The sequence below is a fragment of the Apodemus sylvaticus genome, chromosome 1 (assembly GCF_947179515.1).
Source record: "Apodemus sylvaticus chromosome 1, mApoSyl1.1, whole genome shotgun sequence".
NCBI lineage: Eukaryota > Metazoa > Chordata > Mammalia > Rodentia > Muridae > Apodemus > Apodemus sylvaticus.
Genome location: NC_067472.1, coordinates 155,028,518 through 155,048,607, shown reverse-complemented (window position 1 = coordinate 155,048,607; position 20,090 = coordinate 155,028,518). Strand labels below are relative to the sequence as shown.

General features: G+C 40.1%; 1 protein-coding gene across 2 annotated transcripts in view; it reads left to right on the top strand.

Moving 5' to 3' along the window:
• The window catches only part of Gabrb3 (gamma-aminobutyric acid type A receptor subunit beta3), a 236,140-nt gene extending 219,761 nt beyond the window's left edge, over positions 1–16,379 (top strand). For both annotated transcript variants that reach the window (XM_052178514.1, XM_052178509.1), the window contains exons 7-9: positions 2,900–3,052; positions 6,988–7,232; positions 16,031–16,379. In XM_052178514.1, coding sequence (XP_052034474.1) covers positions 2,900–3,052; positions 6,988–7,232; positions 16,031–16,372 — 740 coding nt within the window. In that variant the 3' untranslated portion in view covers positions 16,373–16,379. The remainder of the gene's footprint in view (positions 1–2,899; positions 3,053–6,987; positions 7,233–16,030) is intronic.
• The last annotated feature ends 3,711 nt before the right edge of the window (positions 16,380–20,090 follow it).

The following is a 20,090-nucleotide window of genomic DNA, read 5'->3' as shown; positions in this document are numbered from 1 at the left end:
AGAACTCAGCCTGGGTGTTTCCCAGAAGAGCTGAACCCCTGTATCCAACCCATGCTATGGGACAAGAAATGGATAGATACAAATGCACCAAAGACAGATAAATGTCTCTAGATCTCCATTTACACCCATTAGACACTTTAAAAGATGCAACTAGGAACATGCTTACATGAAATCCAAGTGAGGATATAGATGGACAGGTCTAAAATTTAAAATAGAAACAAACAAACAAACAAAGAAACAAAAACTGAAATGAGAAGGTGATTTCAGGATAATGAATAATATTAAATACAGAGAACAAATAAATACATCAGAAATACTCAACAAAAGAAACTAAAGTTGGAAACGTAGCTCATTGGTAGATCTCTCACCTAGAAATATATGGATTAAAATGGCATGTTTTGTCTTAAGAGAATTGTTAAAAGTTAAAAAAGACCTCAGCACTGTCACACTTGCAGGGTGAGGGAGGAACTGGAGCAAGTGATGATAGGGAACAATGCAGATGAGGTTCCTTTTGCAAAGTAAGCAAGTAACATTCAAAAACAGTCCCAAGCACTAGCCTGGCAGTGCTAGAAAATAAGTCTGACACAAGAGCGCTGCATGAAGGTCTTAAGAATGCTGTTAGAGTTTTTGCACAAGTGTAAATCACCTAAATCTAAACCATTTGAGAGCTTTTATTTATAAACCAGTTTTCATATGTATATATTTCGTGAGACATTGGGAAAAATCTGAATTGCGTTTACATACACCTTGTGTCACTTATGACAGTGTGGATGCTATGTTGACAATGTGATGCGCGAATTTGATCACACCTTGCAAATCAAACTGCACAGAAATGAGAAACAACGGGGGAAGTTCCGTGCAGTTAGTCTTTAAATGCTGAGCTTAGTAAATGGTTTTCTTTCTTTTTATATAATTCAGGAATTGTGGCCAACAGTGAGGTAGGTTAACGCCAGCCATCTCAACATAACATAATAGGTATGTGAATGGGTGACCCTGCTACAGAAGGAACGCAGGGACAACCATATGGTGGCACAGAGCAGAGTGTGGATAAGGCACATTCAGGCAATGGGAGATTAGAAACCTGTATTCTTCAAGTAAAAGTGAGTTTGAAAAGTCAGGGTCACCTGAAGCTTCGGTTGTAGGCCACAGCCCACACTGAGTGTTTCTATAGTGAATGATTCCTAAATATGCAGTGACCAAAATTAACTCAAGGTCAACTGTGTAATGACTCTATGGTGTTTGTTGCAGTGCTTAAGTATGTTGTGCTCCACAACTTTAGAGTGACTCACACACACACACACACACACACACACACACACACACGCATGTGACTTTGCACTGTGCATGCTGTCATCGCATGTGATGCCAACTGAATGCTTCATAAAACCCTTGGGCTCAGATTCAGGACTGCATGTTAGGAACATCAGTGTTTTTTACTACACATGCTAAGTTCTCCAGTGTTACAGAAGCATAATGATTTACTTATGGAGAACGAGGATTTTCTTTTAGATGTTTTAATACCATTATTCCTTTGGTGTAAGTATCAAGCTAATACATCTTTGGATTGGATTGTGTTTGGGTTTTTGAAGTTTCATAAGACTCCCTATGTAAATTTGGGCTTGAGCTTAGGATGGAATTCCTAACTTTCAAAATGGCCATAAACATACTTGCAATATTTTGCACATATTTATGGGAAGTGCCAGTTGCAGCACTGAGGATAAGACATTTTTGAATCTGAAACAATCCAAGATGCTCTTTGCCTTACAGCATCAAGATTCAGCCAGAATTCAGTCTTTTAGGTAACCATAAGCAAGTGTGTCCATCATACTCGTGTGCAAACCTGTCTTTTACTTGGATAATTAGTAAAATTACATGCATCGCAGATTTGTTGTAAATTGTATTTCTTCATGATTTACCATCAGTAAACATTTGGTCGTACACCTATATACCTGAAAGCATGTAACCACTTCTTACAGAAGAAATGGTATGGGAAAAGTCTTAGATGCTCTATTTAGGCCACCTTGGTATGAGATACCCCTGCCAGTATACAGATTTTGGGAGAGGTCATGAGGTAGGTATTATAGGCTCCTTTGGGCTCTCTCTTTTACCAGCCTCTTTTCAATGCAGCAGCCCAGGATCTGAGACAATTGCACCAACTGGTGATATGGTGTTGAAATGCAAAGAAGAAACATAGGTTTTGCTTGCCTTATTCTGAGAAAACAATATAAAATGGGGTGAACAAATGTCATATTAATATGGCATCCTAAGGCCCTACTTTTGCACCTCTGATGGCAGTAGTGGTTAGAGTCCAGGTTACAAAACCCAGGATGTACACTAGACTTTGCATGCTAACACACGCTTCTCTAAGCTTCTCATTGGTGCTACTATTGTGACCAGCAGGGCACCCCAGTGTGCATTACAGCTCTCTGGGCCTGCATTTACTATTTACTCCTCCAACTCCATGTGTAATTGATTTATCCTTTCTCCAGTCATCTAGAGCCAGTGTCTCCAAAGCTCTAGATGTGCAGACAGCATGATATGTAACAGCCATTTTGCCTAGTGAAGTCTTGTCCCAAATTTTCTTTCTATACAAAGGATAAAATGGAGACAGCCAGCGATGAAAAACTGAACATCACATTTGCTGTTATTCTGTACTCCATGCCTAAAACCTCCCCCAAAACAGCTCTCAACTAAACATTTAGCCTTAGAACAATGTCTTTATTGTTCCTTGTCTTGCAACTGATATACTCCTTCCTCCTGTACTCTAAATAAGATGCCAACCTGCAAAGTAGTGGGTGGCTCCCCAGTTCGTGGAGTTTCAGGCGCACGCTGTTGACTCTCGGATGCTGAGCAGACTGCCCGCCATGGCTCTTCACTGTGCCCTGTGTGTTTGCTGTAGGTGCCTATCCTCGGCTCTCATTGAGTTTTCGGTTGAAGAGAAACATCGGTTACTTCATTCTTCAGACGTATATGCCCTCAATACTGATCACAATCCTCTCGTGGGTGTCCTTCTGGATCAATTATGATGCATCTGCTGCTCGAGTTGCCCTTGGTACGTGCTACTGTTAAGTCCTCTCTAAAATTTAGTAAAGTGACCATATCATTTCAGTATTAAGGACATTTAAAGACCAGAGTGCAACTAGAAATTCTGGGTGTCATGACATCAGCCTTAGCCACATAGTCACATTTTATCTTGAAACAGCAATTTCATGCATGAATCTTTTGATGTGTTAATTTAATTATAAGACTGAAATGTGAATTTTCATGCCTATGAAAGAGAAAATATGTCTTCAGAATATTTGCATCATATAACTATTTTTTGATATGTAATTTTAAAGTAGGGATCAACATTTCCTGGTCAAAATGATTCCATAGACAGAAAGATTTGATTAATTTGAGATTTCTTCTTTGTCAAGTCAGAAAAAGAAATCATCAAATATTATAGCACATAATTGAAATTACACAATTTAATGACCGTTAAAATAAGCAACTAATTATGAATCATTCCCAAGAACCCTAGCTTGGTTTGCTGTTCATTGGTTATTTGATGATGAGATTATTAGTTTATATTCTTTTTTTTTCTTTTGGTTTTTTTGATTTTTGGGTTTAGGTTTTTCAAGACAGGGTCTCTCTGTATAGCCCTGGCTATCCTGGAACTCACTCTGTAGACCAGGCTAGCCTCGAACTCAGAAATTCACCTGCCTCTGCCTCCTAGAGTGCTGGGATTACAGGTGTGTGCCACCACCGCCCAGCATTGATATTCATTATATCTTAGAGGTTCTGACAGTATTGTTTAGGATTTTGTTATTAAGGGAGTACTATGCTCTGTTCAGCTAGTTTTTATGAAACCCTGGACAGAATTATCATGTGAATACATCAGGGGAACAGGGGATAAGACATGCATAGGGCAGTCCTTCTCTGGGTTCAAGATTGTTTCCACAGATGGAGCTAACAAAGGAACTTTTAAAAGTTGTAGGAAAAGAACTAGACATGTATTTACCAGTAGAGCACCTAACTGGAAATCATAGTTCAAGGCCCTCGTTCACCTTCTCTCTGTCTTTTTCTGTGAGCCATCTTCTGCCATCTTATTTTGTAAAATAATGTAGATGTGTGAATGTGAATGTGCTACCCTGTAGCTATGCACACTGTACAAGTGTCTTGTGGATTAGACTTTTTCTCTACCAGAGTTCCTGAAGTTTTCATGTGCATAAAACAGTACTCTGGATAGGATCAAGTATCCAAACACTAAGAATTCTATATTAAAATTTGTTATGTTTTTCTAAAGAATACATTTTTTAAAAATCTTAGATTTCTGTGCAACTGGCAAAGGGTGTATTCAGATCTTACTTCTTCAAGTTTTTAATGACAGTAGGCCACTCTTTCCCTAGAGTAGCTGATTTTTTTTCTCTTTGCATTTTCAAAATTAAGAAACAATTTGTAGGAGCAGGTCCAAGTACCATAGTTGTTAATTTACACAATTTGAGGTTTCCTCTTTGTGTCTTTTTGTCTCGACAGAATAATATTTTAAATTCTGAACAGCCTGGCATCAGATAACAACTAGAACTCATTTGCATAAAAACATACTTTCTCTAGAAATTCATTCTATATACAGGAGTGATTCGGAGTTTCTCTCTTTATGAAAAAAATGTAGAAAAATGAAAAATGACTTGACCCCCCTCTGAGCTGGAAGAGGGTCATTTACACTGAAATGTCAGGCACACCATGGTGACCCGGCTGCTGAGCAGTTGGTACAGCAATTAGAAAGTGTAATTATCTGGATTTGCAAGAAATGAACCATACAGCAGATGTGACCCTCTGAACTCTGCCAGCTACTACAAACTCTGTACCTGCTTACTTGTAAAATATCACAACTTGAAATGGGTAGTCCATCAGAAATGACACTAACAATCCAGCTTGATCATGATAAAGGAACTTACTTTCACGTTCTCTTGATATCCTGCTGTTTCAAGCCCAAATCAAGTCATAGTGACCCTGCCAGCATGGTGCTAGTCAGACAAGCATTTGAAGCTTGAGAGGCGGGTGCCAGCGGTAAAACAGAATGGGAATTTATAGAAGTCTAGGGAGCCTGATTCCCGGAAGCTACAGGCAGCTGTTTTCCTCTGGCCAATGGGGGCTCTTCAGGTCATTGTCGACCTTCATGAAGTTTATGAAGTTATTTTTTTTTGGAGGGGGGACCCTGATAGTTTTTGAAAGGCAACCATTATAATAGACTAGCCTATCATTTTACTTCTTGAATGGCTATGTCATCTTCCCTACTTATGTGCACAGTCACATAATGCCACTGATCATGGAAGGCCACAAGGCAGACTTTTGGGAGTGGGGAAAACAGTAGTGTTGAACATTGCAAATCTTCTGAAGAATGGTGAGAATGTCTAATTCTGTAGCTTTTGCGTGGTGTTTTCACATTTATTTGTAAACTGTAATTATCCCATTGCCACATTCAAATTTTTAAAAGTCTCCAGGTGCACATGAATGTAATGTTAAAAGGAGTCTTAAAATATTCTGACATCTGAGATTTCCAAACGTTTCACAAGCAACTGTGGTTTGCAATTATGCATAAAAATAGTTTCTTGGTTTTTCCATGTTCTATGCCGTTAGCAGTCTCTTAGGGTCAGGATCAGGAGAGAGTATAGATGGAGTCTTCACCTTATTTCTCTTCATCTTTCTCCTATGGAGGGCAGAACTCCACAGCCCAGGGCCAGCTCTGGAAAACACAGGGAGAACAAACATGCTTCTGAGACTAACTGGGCATCCAAAAGGCTAAAAACCAAGAGAATAAATATAACCACCCCCATAGCCCTGGCTCTACCCCAGAAACATTACCTTGCCAGTGCTGCCTCTTAGCCTCAGTCACATCATTGGTGTGTGTGTGTGTGTGTGTGTGTGTGTGTGTGTGTGTGTGTGTGTTAGTGATGATGTCAATAATCATTGACAGTCTCTTTCTTTCCAGTGCCTTCGTAGGGGAGTAAATCCTAACAAGGGAACTGTTTTGCCCACATTCAAGGATGTTGGTTGAATTCATGACCTTTAGAGCTGGGAACTTTGAATATCTTACATTTGCAACAGAACAAGCTCAGATGGGTTCTAAGCTTGTTTTTTTCTGTGGCACTTAGTGCTTGGTGACCCAAACACAACTTACCTCTCTCTGTTCAAGAAGCCCTGGTCATGTCTCTACCCAGCATACTCTCTGGTCGCTGTGGCCTCAGATCACATAAGTTATAATCTCTGTGTATAAGGAACTCTGTTTCCTGCTGTGGAAGGTAAGGTTACAAAATATGCTGCTCTTGCGGTCTTAAGGACTACAAGCAACTGTGCTACACAAACACATATCATCTTTGTAGAACTATGTAAAGAACTCAGCATAATACTTACAGAGGAGCTTCTTGGTGTCAGAACATGAGAGACTCTCCGAATTCTTATGCTTCTATCCAATATAACCGTCCCACCAGATTGTGTGCATTGTTTCCTACTAGAGGAAAATGGTTCCAGAGTGAATCTGCCCTCTGCCCTCCCTCTTTCAACTTAAAACTGAGTCTACTTTTAATCCATAAAAAGCCCTCAACCTCTTCTCCCAGCAAGACCTGAAATAGGACAGACTGCCACCTGGTGACCAGATCCCTGCAGACACAAACCACTGGTGTGTTGTGGCCAGGCACTCGGTTGTATTCTGGGACTTCCTGCATTTGTTCTGACACTCTAATGGAAGACATTTTTCCTAGATGGCCTAGATATTTTGCCTTTCGTTCTCTCTAGACACCCTGAACTATGATAGGAGTGTCTGGGAAGGCCTCTGCACACTTGCTTTCCAAGTGGAGATACTCACTAGCTGCTCTAAAGTGTGATGTGTTGCCATGGGACACATAGATATTCCAGTGACATTCAGTCCAGTCAGTGTCTTAGAGAACATTGCAATGGGAGCATGACTGTGATCTGCGCTGAGGTACTCACACTGCCTTTACCTTTTAGGGATTACCACCGTGCTCACCATGACAACCATCAACACTCACCTTCGGGAGACTCTACCCAAAATCCCCTATGTCAAAGCCATCGACATGTACCTGATGGGATGCTTTGTCTTTGTATTCCTGGCACTTCTGGAGTATGCCTTTGTCAACTACATTTTCTTTGGGAGAGGTCCCCAAAGGCAGAAGAAGCTTGCGGAGAGGACGGCCAAGGCCAAGAATGATCGTTCTAAGAGTGAAATCAACCGGGTAGGCTCTCCACTGCCAGGACACTCCAACCATGCTGAGTCTGAACTAATGGTTTACCTCCAGGGAGCTAGCCAGGTTCCTAGGGCAAGGCTCCAGCTTTCTTATCAAACAACAGTGGAGCGGGTAGTGGAGAAGCTCAGCTTCTGTTCCCACTGTCCTTTGAGAACAGAGAAGGTTCATGAGTGATCTGTACTCTGGAATGTAAGGCTGTTACCTGACATGGCAAAAGCTCTAAAAGAACTCAGTATTCTCTTAGTTGTAGGATTATCAGTTCACTCTTCCAGCCAGTCCCCATGGTGCACAGTGCAGTAGGCAGTCCCCTCAGTGGTCCATAGGGATAGAGAACTGTAAGCATGAAGGCACTGTAGGCTCAGAAGCTCTGAGTTGGAGTTTGTTCTCTGCACAGCACAGCTTTCCTGCTCCACCAGAAAGCCATAGCCCAGCTGAGGACTACACACCTTCCAGCCACAAGGGGACTTGGCATTTGGAAACATTTACTCATAAACGTGTTATTTTATTATAGTGAATTCTTAATGAAATGATACAATTTATATGAAGCTTTTTTGAACATGCTCTAGTGCACTTTCATCTAACATTCTCAGGATATATTTCTACTAGTTTAAAAGCCGAACTTCCTTCCTTCCTTCCTTCCTTCCTTCCTTCCTTCCTTCCTTCCTTCCTTCCTTCCTTCCTTCCTTCCTTCCTTCCTTCCTTCCTTCCCTTCCTCCCTCCTTCCTTCCTTCCCTCCCTCCTTTCTTCCTTCCTTCCTTCCTTCCCTCCCTCCCTCCTTCCTTCCTTCCTTCCCTCCCTCCCTCTCTTTCCTTCCCTCCCTTCCTCCATTCCCTTCCTCCCTCCCTCCCTCCCTCCCTCTCTCCCTCCCTCCCTCCCTCCCTCCCTCCCTCCTTCCTTCCTTCCTTCCTTCCTTCCTTCCTTCCTTCCTTCCTTCCTTCCTTCCTTCCTTCCTTCCTTCCTTCCTTTCTTCCCTCTCTCCCTCCTTCCTTGGAGGGAACCTGTGAGCTTAGCTCAACACCCCCAGCTGAGCTGTTTGCACATGTTTTCTGAGAGCAAAGCATCCCACAGCTTAGCTTGATTCCTGCTTTCCTGCCTACCCGGTGTGGTAGGGACTTCCCAGGTGCCTGACCTATGGCTATAATTGTTTTTTCTGTTGTTTTTCACCGGGACTCTAGTATATATTGCTGGTCCCTCAGTAAAGCTTTGGCATTCTCCCTACAGAATCACCTGTGTCTGTGCTTTCTGTTAATCCCCGACGCCTACACATGATATTCAGGAGGCGCTGTCACTTCCTTCCTTCCTTCCTTCCTTCCTTCCTTCCTTCCTTCCTTCCTTCCTTCCTTCCTTCCTTCCTTCCCTCCCTCCTTCCTTCCTTCCCTCCCTCCTTCCTTCCTTTCTTTTGTGTTATGCTGTTCTAATCCATCCTTTCAAATCTACATATTTTTCAAGTCTTTGGAACTCTCCTTTCATTCTCCAGAATGTTTGTGCCAAGATAGACCTCTAATGCTGCCTATCCCAGGGTGGCAAGTGTCCCTGAATTGATGGAGACCTGTCAGTGAGGGGAAATGGCCTCTTCTTATCTATAAAACATAAATGAAGTTCGTCTCTGAATAGAAATAGGTTTTCCATAGACAAAATTATCTGAAATATCTTCCTGGAAAATCTACTGTGTGCCACTGTTAGTGTTTCTATGGAGATCATACCATACTATGAATACACAGTATGTGTTGGCCTTGCTGTTACTAAGGAAACTAGAATTAATCACATCATATTTTCTCTGTGGTCAAGCACATGTACAAATGCATACATGAGCTATGCTCTTTCCCTATTCATATTTTCTTTCACTGTTGCAGCTTTGCTTGCGTTTCTCTAAATGAGACTTTAAAACAGTCAAATCATCATCATTCAAAAACATCTTTCTGAATGTGAATTTAGAGAATTTGAGGAAAATCCTCAAACTTGTAACATTCATAAATAAAATTTTCAGAATGTAGAAAGAATATAATGTAGATGTAGATTTAGAGGAAATTTTAAGTTGATTCCTGAGTTCACTTTAAATCTTGTTTCTCTTTTCTGAACAGTTTCAGTAGGGGCCTTTATATATTAGTATTAGTTCGATTTTAAAAGCACTATCAAGTATTTAAAAGCAACATCAAGTATTTTCATTTTTTATGTCTATTTGATGTTCTTACAGTTAATCATTAAAAAATTATTCCTCCCTCACTTAAGAATTTAGAGATGAATTTTAAGTAGAAATAGACTTCCTAAAACATTTGTATAAAGAGATGTAGGGTCAATATGAGAAATAAGAGTCACCCACCTCATACCAGACAGAACAGTCTTAGCATGAAGGATGGAAGTGACAGTCATTGAAACAGTCCCACTTTAGTTCTCAGTCATGACACTTGGCTCTGGTTATCAGGTTCATGAGACACAGCTCCATGTTCTCAAACAGAGAAACTGTTTGATTAGTGCTGGGAACCTGCTTCTTATAGTCTTTCCTGAGAAAGTTGCCTGTCCTATTGGGCATGCCATAGGCACGGAGCATCCTGGAGGTATTGCAGGCAATCAGCTGCCAGCAACCTGTGGAAGACTAAGACTCAGGGTTTTACTGACCCTACTGTAAAACCACAAGTAGGTTGCTCATATACTTAGTAGTTGCACAATGTTGGAGCTTAGTGCCTGATACATAAATGCTCAGAACGTTTCTATATTCTTTCAGTTTATCCTCTTGGTACAGTGAGAGTCTCTAAACCTGAATTCATCTATGTATACTTGCTGTTTGTTACAGAATTTTCTTTATACCTAAGAGCGAGCCTTTGGTCATAGTGAGTACATTACATTTGCAAATCTTGTGGTACCCTGAACAGTTGACAAGATGGCATAGCATTTTAAGGCCATGACTCTCAATACACCCATAAGTGTTTTGCTAGCAATTGATCATATACCTAAAATGTACTAGCAGAGTCATATTCTTGTAAATAAGAAGATCTCATGCCACCTGCAAATTGCAAATCCTGTCTTGTTGACGTAAAACTAGAAATGTTAACTTAAGTAGAATGTGGAAAGCGAGTAAAGAGTGAGATATCCACTGGGTGCCAATCTAGTGACGTAGTCTAGAAAAGAAAACCTCTTACATGATCTTTTCTGGATGAGATTATTTTAATTTTGGATAGCTGCACCTGTCTAGGTTCAGAGCAGAAGGAAAACCTACTTTGAGATCATTGGCTCTATTTATATTCCGTGTGAGCTGGACCCTTCAAAATAACAAGAATTCATGAAACAACTTAAAAATTACAAGCCACCTGTCATTCTGCAAAAAGCATTTCAGCCTGAGATCTCTTTCTCACTCACTTCTATTCTCAGACCTGCATTCTAGAGGTAAGGACATGAGGAAGAGGTCATTGTCTCTTTTAGAAACACTGATTTTTAAAAATTTCTAAAAGTTAATAAAATTTAATACATTTAAAGCTTTTCAAACAAAAAAGCAAGTAATTTTCTGCACATTAGTTCATGTTTAAATGACAGCCATGTAATAACAAATCCATAAGTGAAGCAACCAAGCTAATTTAAGCTAAGATCATAATTCAATGAATGTTTGTATTCCTTTGCATACCAGAATGAGTATTATTTGTGATAGAGTTTCCATTACAAGTCTTCAACCTGTCTGAAATAGAGTTGGGTAAAATTATACTGATTGTTGAGCCCTGTCTCAGCAGAATCTTGAGACAGCTGTCATCAACATTCACTGAAACCAAGAGAAATTGACCAACTGGTCAAGTTTTATTTTTTTCATTTGTAAGCTACAAGCAAAGTTCCTAAGAAAGCATGGCTTTCCTCAGACTAAGCTTTTCACTGAAGTTCACAGAAACAAATTCCTGATATCATTAGATCATTTCCCAGACACACAACTGTGTCCATAAGGGACTAGCAAAGACAGGATGCTGGCTGACAGATCTGTCCCTATATGTCAGAACATCAATCTTATTTTTTATATCTCTTTTTAGTCTCCATATCTTCACATTCTTACATGTGCCATCTCTGCTTCTCCTTTATTCTGTTATCATACCTCACGACTTACATCTTCCCTTTCTTAACACCCAAGTCAAGTGTTCCTCTCCAGAGTCATCTTTATTTCTTCCCCATATGTGTTTGAATCTTGCTTTAGTCAAAAACCATTATTTTTGTTGCTGTTCTCTCAATTTCCTGCTTATTCTCTGCACATGCAATGGCAGGGCACCTAAAATTTCTCATTTCGGGGTGCACCTAGTTTCTTGCTCCTCCTGAAATACATAGAACCTGACTTCATTGTAGCAGCTGGTCATGCCAGGTGGCATTTATCACTGTATATCTGTTCCTGCTAGGCTGGTAGTATCTACCTTGCCACATAATTTTTCATTTGAGTTCCATAGATTCTGATTAAAAAAAAACAAAAGGAACTTTTCATATCATGCTTTTGATAACTAGGAATATATATATGCTTCTATAAAAATTATATTTGTTGATTGAGTTTCTACCGACTAGACTGCTTGAGAGAAGGAATCCCTGCATTCATCTTCCTGGTTCATAGCTTAGACCATGAATGATCCTGCTGAGAAGTAGGTGTGTACTTACAATTTCCATGAATGACCCCAAGTGATGCAGATTGCTTGTGTATGTTCCCAGTGAGGCACTAGGGTGGACCTCAAGCCCTTCATCTCTGTTTTCCCCTTTAAAAGTAACATAGGCTATAAGGAATATTTTTCATAGCTACTAATGTCTGTGTTCTTTTCTATCTTGGAGGCAAAATGTTGAACTTTCTGGGATGGTAACTACTCTAATGGGTGTATTATTATTAGGGAAAAGAGTAAGTTCTACATTAGTCCTTTAAAAAGTCAGTGTCTCCCTCTTTAGGGTGTTCTCTGGCTCAATTTCAGAAACAAAGAAGTTTTTAAAATGTCAGCTTATCATGAAGGTAGATCTGTTTAAAATGTTGAACATAGAAAAAGAATCAAATCAAATAAAACATTTAATGTGGCTGCCACTTCATGTAAATACATGGTGAGGGAGTATACCACCATGATGTAAAGCCAGGTAGGCACCAGATAGAACGTTGCCAATTCACTGAAGTCAAATGATGTAATGAAATAAATTAAATGGCAGGATCACCTGGCTGAGTTCCTTCCCAGCCGGCTTCCAAGTCAAGACGCCTTGTGATCCATTGGCCCTTCCATCCCTGTCCTGCTCACCGATTAATGCCATAAAGCACTGTGGGCTGCGGCAGGGAGAGGTCAGCATCAGTGAGATAGGCTCTGACCTGTCCTCTTGCTTTTAACTATATGCAAAGACCAACTCAGCCATCTGTTCATGACCACCTTCCTGTCCAGCCATAGGTAGTTCAAGGTGTGCCTTCTTTGGTAGAGCTAGGGTGGCCAAGCTTCTCCCCCAGCTGAGCCTTGTTACTACCATGCTGCAGTGAGAGTGAGGGCCACAGCCATTTACTGTTCCCTTCTGTTTCAGCCTTGCCATGTCATCTGTGGCTTCCGTAATCTCTTTGTGCTGGAACTATTAACAACTAATAACTACTAACAACTTAGTCTGAAAAGTCTCCAGAACTGTCTTCTTGGTTCTGAAGATGGACAAACAGCTTGTCATTGGAAGAAGTTTATTGTTGATTATTCCAGGGGAAAATAGAAAGAAAAAAGTAAAACCTTAGAGAGAAAATAGAAAATCCTTCCCAATCCTAATTTCTCAGATTCAGTAAGGTTAAGATATAACTCTCAGTTATCAAGTCTAGGTGGGGTGAAACTAGCTCTCTCCTCTCTCTCCTCTGTTACAACTCTCAAGATAAAAGACAAGTTTATGACTCATACCTGTAATTCAAGCACACAGGAGCTGAAGTAAGAAAGAGTACTGTCATGAGTTCGAATCCATTCTGTGCTCCAGAGGGAGCTGTTGGATAGCCAGAGCTAGACTGGGACTCTGTTTCAAAAAACAGACGTCAAGACAAACACAAAGCAGAATCAACAAACTACAGAACTTCTGCTGCTACAGGTGCAGTAGGCACCCCGAGAACAAAAGCAGGAAAAGGCCATTGGTCTGACCTTTAGTGTCTCTTTTCTGACTTCTATTGGCCATGGAGACCTTTATGATGGACTCCCTTGTCACATCTCAGATTCAGCTTTTCTTCTTGATCCTTTTGATATGTACTCTGCATCATTTTTTTTTCTGCTTGGAGATTACTTTTTATGTTGTATTTTAAAAGCATAGGGTTGGAATATCTTAGCATGACAAACAGAAAACCTTACTTAGCCCAAACTCTTATCTACCTTCACATTCATGACCAAGTGTTCTCTATTATTATCATTGTATGGTAGAAAGATGACAATGACAGAGAAAAAGCAGCACACTCCACCCACCAACAAGCATAGCATGTATCAGAAACTAGCTGGATTTATTATCTTGAAAACTTAGGTTTATTCAGCTAGCTTACTTTACACAAAATGCTTTACTTTGAATCTTTGATGTGCTTCATACTTGGGCCTGAAAAATATCTCTTTTTTCACTTGTGCTCTTTTATATGGTAGACAAATGCACATCTTATATTCTCCCTCATCATATATATATATATATATATATATATATATATATATATATATATATATATATATATACATGATTGTTGCTATGGCAAATTAAAACAAATTTAACAGGGTGAAACAGTACTCAATTTTAGCAGACATCTTTTAGGTCAAAAGTACTAGGATAGTACTAGGATAGTACTAGGTTGGGTAGGATAGGTCTTCCTCTATCATACAAAATAAAACCAAAGTTTCTTTGAGATAGTACTGCACAATCAGGTGGCTGGACAAGGGGGTCTTTGTGTGGTAGAATTGGCTTGGCTGTCATCTAGGGTCAGCCTTTGCTCCTGTGGACCGTCTTATTCCCTCTTAATAAACCTGTTCCTGTAGATCTTCCTAAGAGAGGCAAGTTTAGCCTTTGGGCTGGATATTTGACTTCTGCTTCTAGCTAGAAATGTTCACTCCTATGCTTAGGAAAGAATATATGACAATATTGTGCCCACCCAATTATTAAAAATGAACTTTCTTGAGGGCTGCACCCTTAATTACATCTACAAAGTCCCTTCATAACCACCCCACAAGCTGTAGCATGAGAATTGACCAATAGTAGCACAGAGTTAATTCTCCTTGAGAGGTATTCTCAAACAGGAGTGTGATCAACTTATTGTACTATGTGCATCCCTTCCAGAGCCTTGGACACTTTGTGGTTGGTAGCTGTAATTTTGGACTCTTTAATCTGCTCAGTGCTTCCCATGGCTCCCTATCTCTTCCTGCATAAGGGTCAGGAATCCCCCCTGCCTAATTCACAACCTTTACATTCAACTCAACACCTTTAATGAGAGGAAGGAATATCTATATATAAGGTTGAAAGACTCAAATTAATATATCAACAAGTCATTGTACAAAATAATGTTTTATGGAAAAATCCATCAACTAACAATAGAGTGAGTGCTAAAAGGAGTAGGCTGGCCAAGGAAAAAGAACGGAAAAAGAATACAGCCTTCGAGGGAAAAGGATAGACACAAATGGAGAGCTCAGAAAACAAGACAATAGGAACTACAGTATGATTCCCAATTGTAACTCTACCAGGGACCCCAGCCCAGCTTCCCCAAGTTGCATGGTCCCACAGCTGCAGGGAGGCTGCTGAACAATTCTGTGGCAAACCAATAAACCCATGGATCAATGGCATTGTGCTGGAAGGTCTGCAGCTATAGCTAACAAAGAATAAAACTTTATTATTTTTAAGTTTTCTTCACTGTGGAAAAAGACTTGCTACTTTAAATGTAGCTCTTGCAAAAGCCTTCTGCTAGGTCCACAATAGGCCAAGACCCACATCTGCATCTACCTCAGCAGTCACCATGAGCACCATCATGATTGTCCCTGTGCTTCCCCACAGTAATCTGGCAATTTAAATCATCAGAGAAAGGGCTAGAAGGCTGGGATATGCTGGGGATCAGAGCATCCTTAGCACAGGTTGGCCCTGGGTCCAATTCAAACATTCAAAATACAACAAATTAACTTCCTAAGAAACCCAAGATAAAAGGTCTACTTGAAACCATAGTTGGTAGCAAATATTACATGAACTTAGTAGTTCATGCCTAAGACAAAATTGAAGTTATCAGTAGGTGTAGTAAGATATTAACAACAGGACGTAATAAGAAAATCCTAACCATGTACTCCAGTGAAAGTTATGTGTATGAGGCCTTCTGTTGCAACAATCTTTCATGAGTTGCACTCACCTCCATTTCTGGTTGAAATGTCTGAAGATTCAATACTCATGTGACTAGGAAGAGAGATTGAATGACACAGCTATTGTGCTATTGCCAAATCTAAATGATACGTGTTGAACTGCAGACAAGAGAGAGAGTACTATAGCATTTCCTTTCAATGCACAATTATAAGCAGTCACTGACAGAGAAGTAAAATCCTGGAAGGGATTCACACTTCAGTTTTCTTCTCAGAAAGGGATTCTGTAATGTGAAATATCAACTTAGTAAAGCTCCCTTTCTTTTTTCTATAAGAACTTTCAGAAAAAGGAAATACACTCTGAATGCTGCAGTTAAATTTCCAACACAGCATTTTCCTATAAAATGTGACATGGAATTGACATACAGATTCCAATAAACTATGTTGCATGATTGTTTAACATAATTCTGTCCATGTCTTGCATATTAAAATTTGATGGGCACACCAGCTTCCTAAGCATATACATTTTCTTCCCATTAGGTGGATGCTCACGGGAATATCCTTTTAGCGCCAATGGATGTTCACAATGATATGAATGAGGTTGCAGGCAGCGTTGGTGACACCAGGAATTCAGCAATATCCTTTGACAACTCAGGAATCCAGTATAGGAAACAGAGCATGCCCAAGGAAGGGCATGGGCGGTACATGGGAGACAGAAGCATCCCGCACAAGAAGACCCACCTACGGAGGAGGTCTTCGCAGCTCAAAATCAAGATCCCTGATCTAACCGATGTGAATGCCATAGACAGATGGTCCCGGATCGTGTTTCCATTCACCTTTTCTCTCTTCAACTTAGTTTACTGGCTGTACTATGTTAACTGAGTGACTGTACTTGATTTTTCAAAGACTTCATTTAACACTGAGTGAAATATTACCCTGCCTGTCAAGTTTTTATACCAGTACACACACACACACACACACACACACAATTGTATATATATATGTGAACTTTCTCAGCATATATATAAAATACACGTGTATATGAGAATGTATGTGTATATGTTTATGTACGCAGGTGAGAGTATCTGTGTATGTAAAACAAATACACATACATACCATACATTTTGCAACTATGGACAATTTAACACAGGATGCATATTAAAGAAAGTCATAGCTTTTTCTTTCTTTTTTTAATTGAAAGGGACAAGTATCTAAATCTTATGCCTCAAGAATGAGGGCGTGAAACACAGTCATCCCAAAGTGTGTCTTTTATTATCATAAGTTAGATATTTTCGCTTAAAAAATCAAAGAGGAATTCTTAGTTAATCTTTGGGAACTCCCACAGCAGTAGTTGTACACCTCATACCCTCTCAGTTTGCAACCGAGGCTTGTTGGCTCCTCTGCGATGGGCTTGTTTCATCAGGTATGTTTCTCTGTAGTGGGTTAGCATATGAGATGAGTCGCTGGCAGTGCACTTACCTGATTCTTACTGGTAGGTAGGTCCTATGCTGAATGTTTATCCTTAAAACTCACTGGGAGTAAACGGTGTCCCGTTTTCAGTACTCCACTGTCCCACACATGTGGGAGATTTCTGTTAACATTAAGTGGGTCTAGCTTAACTGTCATGTGGGAACACAGAGGCACAGTTTGATAATGACATTTAATCACTAGAAATGTGTTCCACATCTCATCCAGATTTCTAGGTCTGCTATTTAACTGGAAGTATAGACGTCTCAGGTTCTTTGTTACTCTAAGGTAAAACCATCTAGAGTGGTTCTCCCCATACAGTTATGTTACCATTCTTATAACATTGTATGTTAATATGAATATATTTGCATAATATGCATATCTCCGTATATTACCAAGATTTTGTTTCTTCTGCTTGCTATCACAGCAGCATGCGACGTCATATTTTTCATTCTGTGATGTAACTATTTTCTGTTATCTAGAAATTAGGATTGAATCTAAAATGTTTCTACTGTTCACTTTTGGAAACTTAAGAAACATCTTCACAGCCTTTATTTCTGTATTGACATATCTCATAAGCACACCCAACTCCTCCTAGACTGACTAGGATTCTGCAGGAACACTTCCAGTATACACGATCACACAACAGCCCATGACCGTTCCTGAGGCAAGGAGGACAACCTGACACAAATACAGTCTCTTTTGGTTCCTTCTGATCCACAGCCTCATCAGGATTTGGACTTTTTAAAGCTCGTAGAAACAAGACAAGGTGCACCGGTTTCATAGATGCAACCTTAACTTACTATTTAGATGAGCTCTTTCTAAAGAAAAACAAAGATGATATATTTTTTGTAAACTATTTCTATCACAGACATCCATAAACCGACTGCAGTTGTGTAAACAGGTGTCACAGCGAAGCATTTGGAAGACAGGACAAAAAAAAACATCACTCAGTAAAGAACTGCTAAATTAATAACCCCCAAATCCCACACATGCGGCACCATCAAGTCTGGCACCATCGTTTTCCACATAGGCGGGCAGCACGACCACCCTCCCCAGGATGCGGGTGGTATGGGCTGACACCATGAATTGATACAACTTGATTTTTGGTGGCCATTGCAATCTCTAATAATGTGGGAGTCTGACTGTTCAAAACCTAATATTAAATAAAATCTAAATCCACAAAACCCATGTGAGGCACAGTTACTGATTTTTATCCCCTTTGTCTCTCCCATTCTTATCTGCTAAGTCTTCTTTAAATCACTGCTCCTTTGTTTTATTTTCTATCTGGAGGTGAGCCTGTGAATTTTGCCATTTGGCTTTTCTCTGGAGATTTTCATTTTCATGGGTAACAGTGGGAGGAGACAAAATGTTAAACAGATTAAAAAAAAATTCTGTAAGTGGCCTTATCACTGTAACATGTTAAAAGAATATAAATGTTTGCAAAGACCTTATCCCTTTCAATACTTCAGGTATCTCTCTCTGTATCCTGTAACTCAAGATATAAGTGCCACATGTAGACAAGGAACTCCAAAATGCAAGCAGTGTGGCAGAAACAGTCAGTGACTGATAATTTATTATACTCAGAACTGTGACTTTTTTCTGGGGAAGTGACTCAGAGATTTTTTTGATGCATAGTTGAGATACCGACATATCAAGGCAGAGACCCCGCAAGGCTCAGAAGAGCAGTGCACTCCTGGGGAATCTCTGGATATAAATTTGCATGGTGTAGTCATAATAGCTTTTGAGCTTTTTATATGCATTTGGCACCAAGACTGGGATCCACAACTTTATAGACACTGCAATGAAATTACCATAGTAGCTAGACTCTAAGTAGTATTTGTAATTACACACACACAAACACACATACACACACACACACACAAATACATACATGTATTCTGTAAAAAAAAAGATCTTTCTAAGATCCTAGGGTATGTGTTTGCTTTACTTCATTTCAGAAGAAAAATATTTTTCTTCTAATAACTTCTTTTATGGCTTCTCTATTTTTTAAAGCTATGAGAAGTGTTGAGAAGAGAAGTCTGGTTGTGTTAGCAGCAGAGTGGAGTCTGATCCTTATCTAGGAAAGTAACCTCTAGTTACTGTACAGCAGCCATTTGAGCCAGTAAGTAAGGGTACAGAGGGGTTCCACCAGCACCTCTGATGGGGGAGAGGGGGAGTGGCTGTTACCCATGCCCAGAGCTCTTAAGAACAGAAAATTTTAACTTCTCACCAATTCAGCAAACCATTAATTTTCTCAGTAGTACTGTCTTTCCAAAATAAAATGCTTCGCAGAGGGCTCATGGTGTTGATGCCTTGATGACAGCCCTTTATTAGTCATTTCCAGATATGTCTGTGACAACTCACTAGCCCTCCTCCATCAGTCCCAGTAGAGAAAAGACTCACCAGTGTGGAGTTACCTTTAAAATGGAAGTCAGTCCTGCTCACCAATCCCAGGACTACTGAGGGGTTGTGCTGCCAGTGCCATGACCCACTCACTGCCCCGGAATCTCAGACGAACGAAAAAGTCTATCACAGTAGTGTTCCCATTAGGCTTTAAGTGACATGTCCATCTGCAGTATTGTGTGTTTTGATGCCAACATGGGGACGTTTTCACTTGTTCACATCAAAAACAGTTCTCTTGTTTTGAAACATGGAGTTAACAACTTCATCAATCAGATGAGCTCAGAGGGGACAGGCACATTGTATCTGTAGGTGTTTGAACCATATAACCACATTCTGAAAAGATGTGTCCATTGTTGAATCTCCTTGCTTAAAAGCATAAGCCTACTATAATTAGTATTTTAACCCTCCACCTTAAAAACTGAGTTCATATTTCTGGCCATTTTTTGTCCGCCAACTGAACCAATGGTAAAATATTTTGTTACTTTTGGAATGAACTCTGGCTTTCAGGTCAGTGTGAACTTTCCATCAAAGTAACATTGACTCTTTGGGCAAAGAACTGCCCTGGTGGAGCAAATTTCCCAGGACACTGGCGAGTGTGCCTTGGACTGATTACCTCTTCTCCTGCATTGAAAGGTGCCATGTTTTCCTGAATGACTAAATCCCCCTCACCTTGTAAGTGACCTCCCAGAGTGGCTCGCGCACCATACCTCTCCTAGGGATGGCCCAC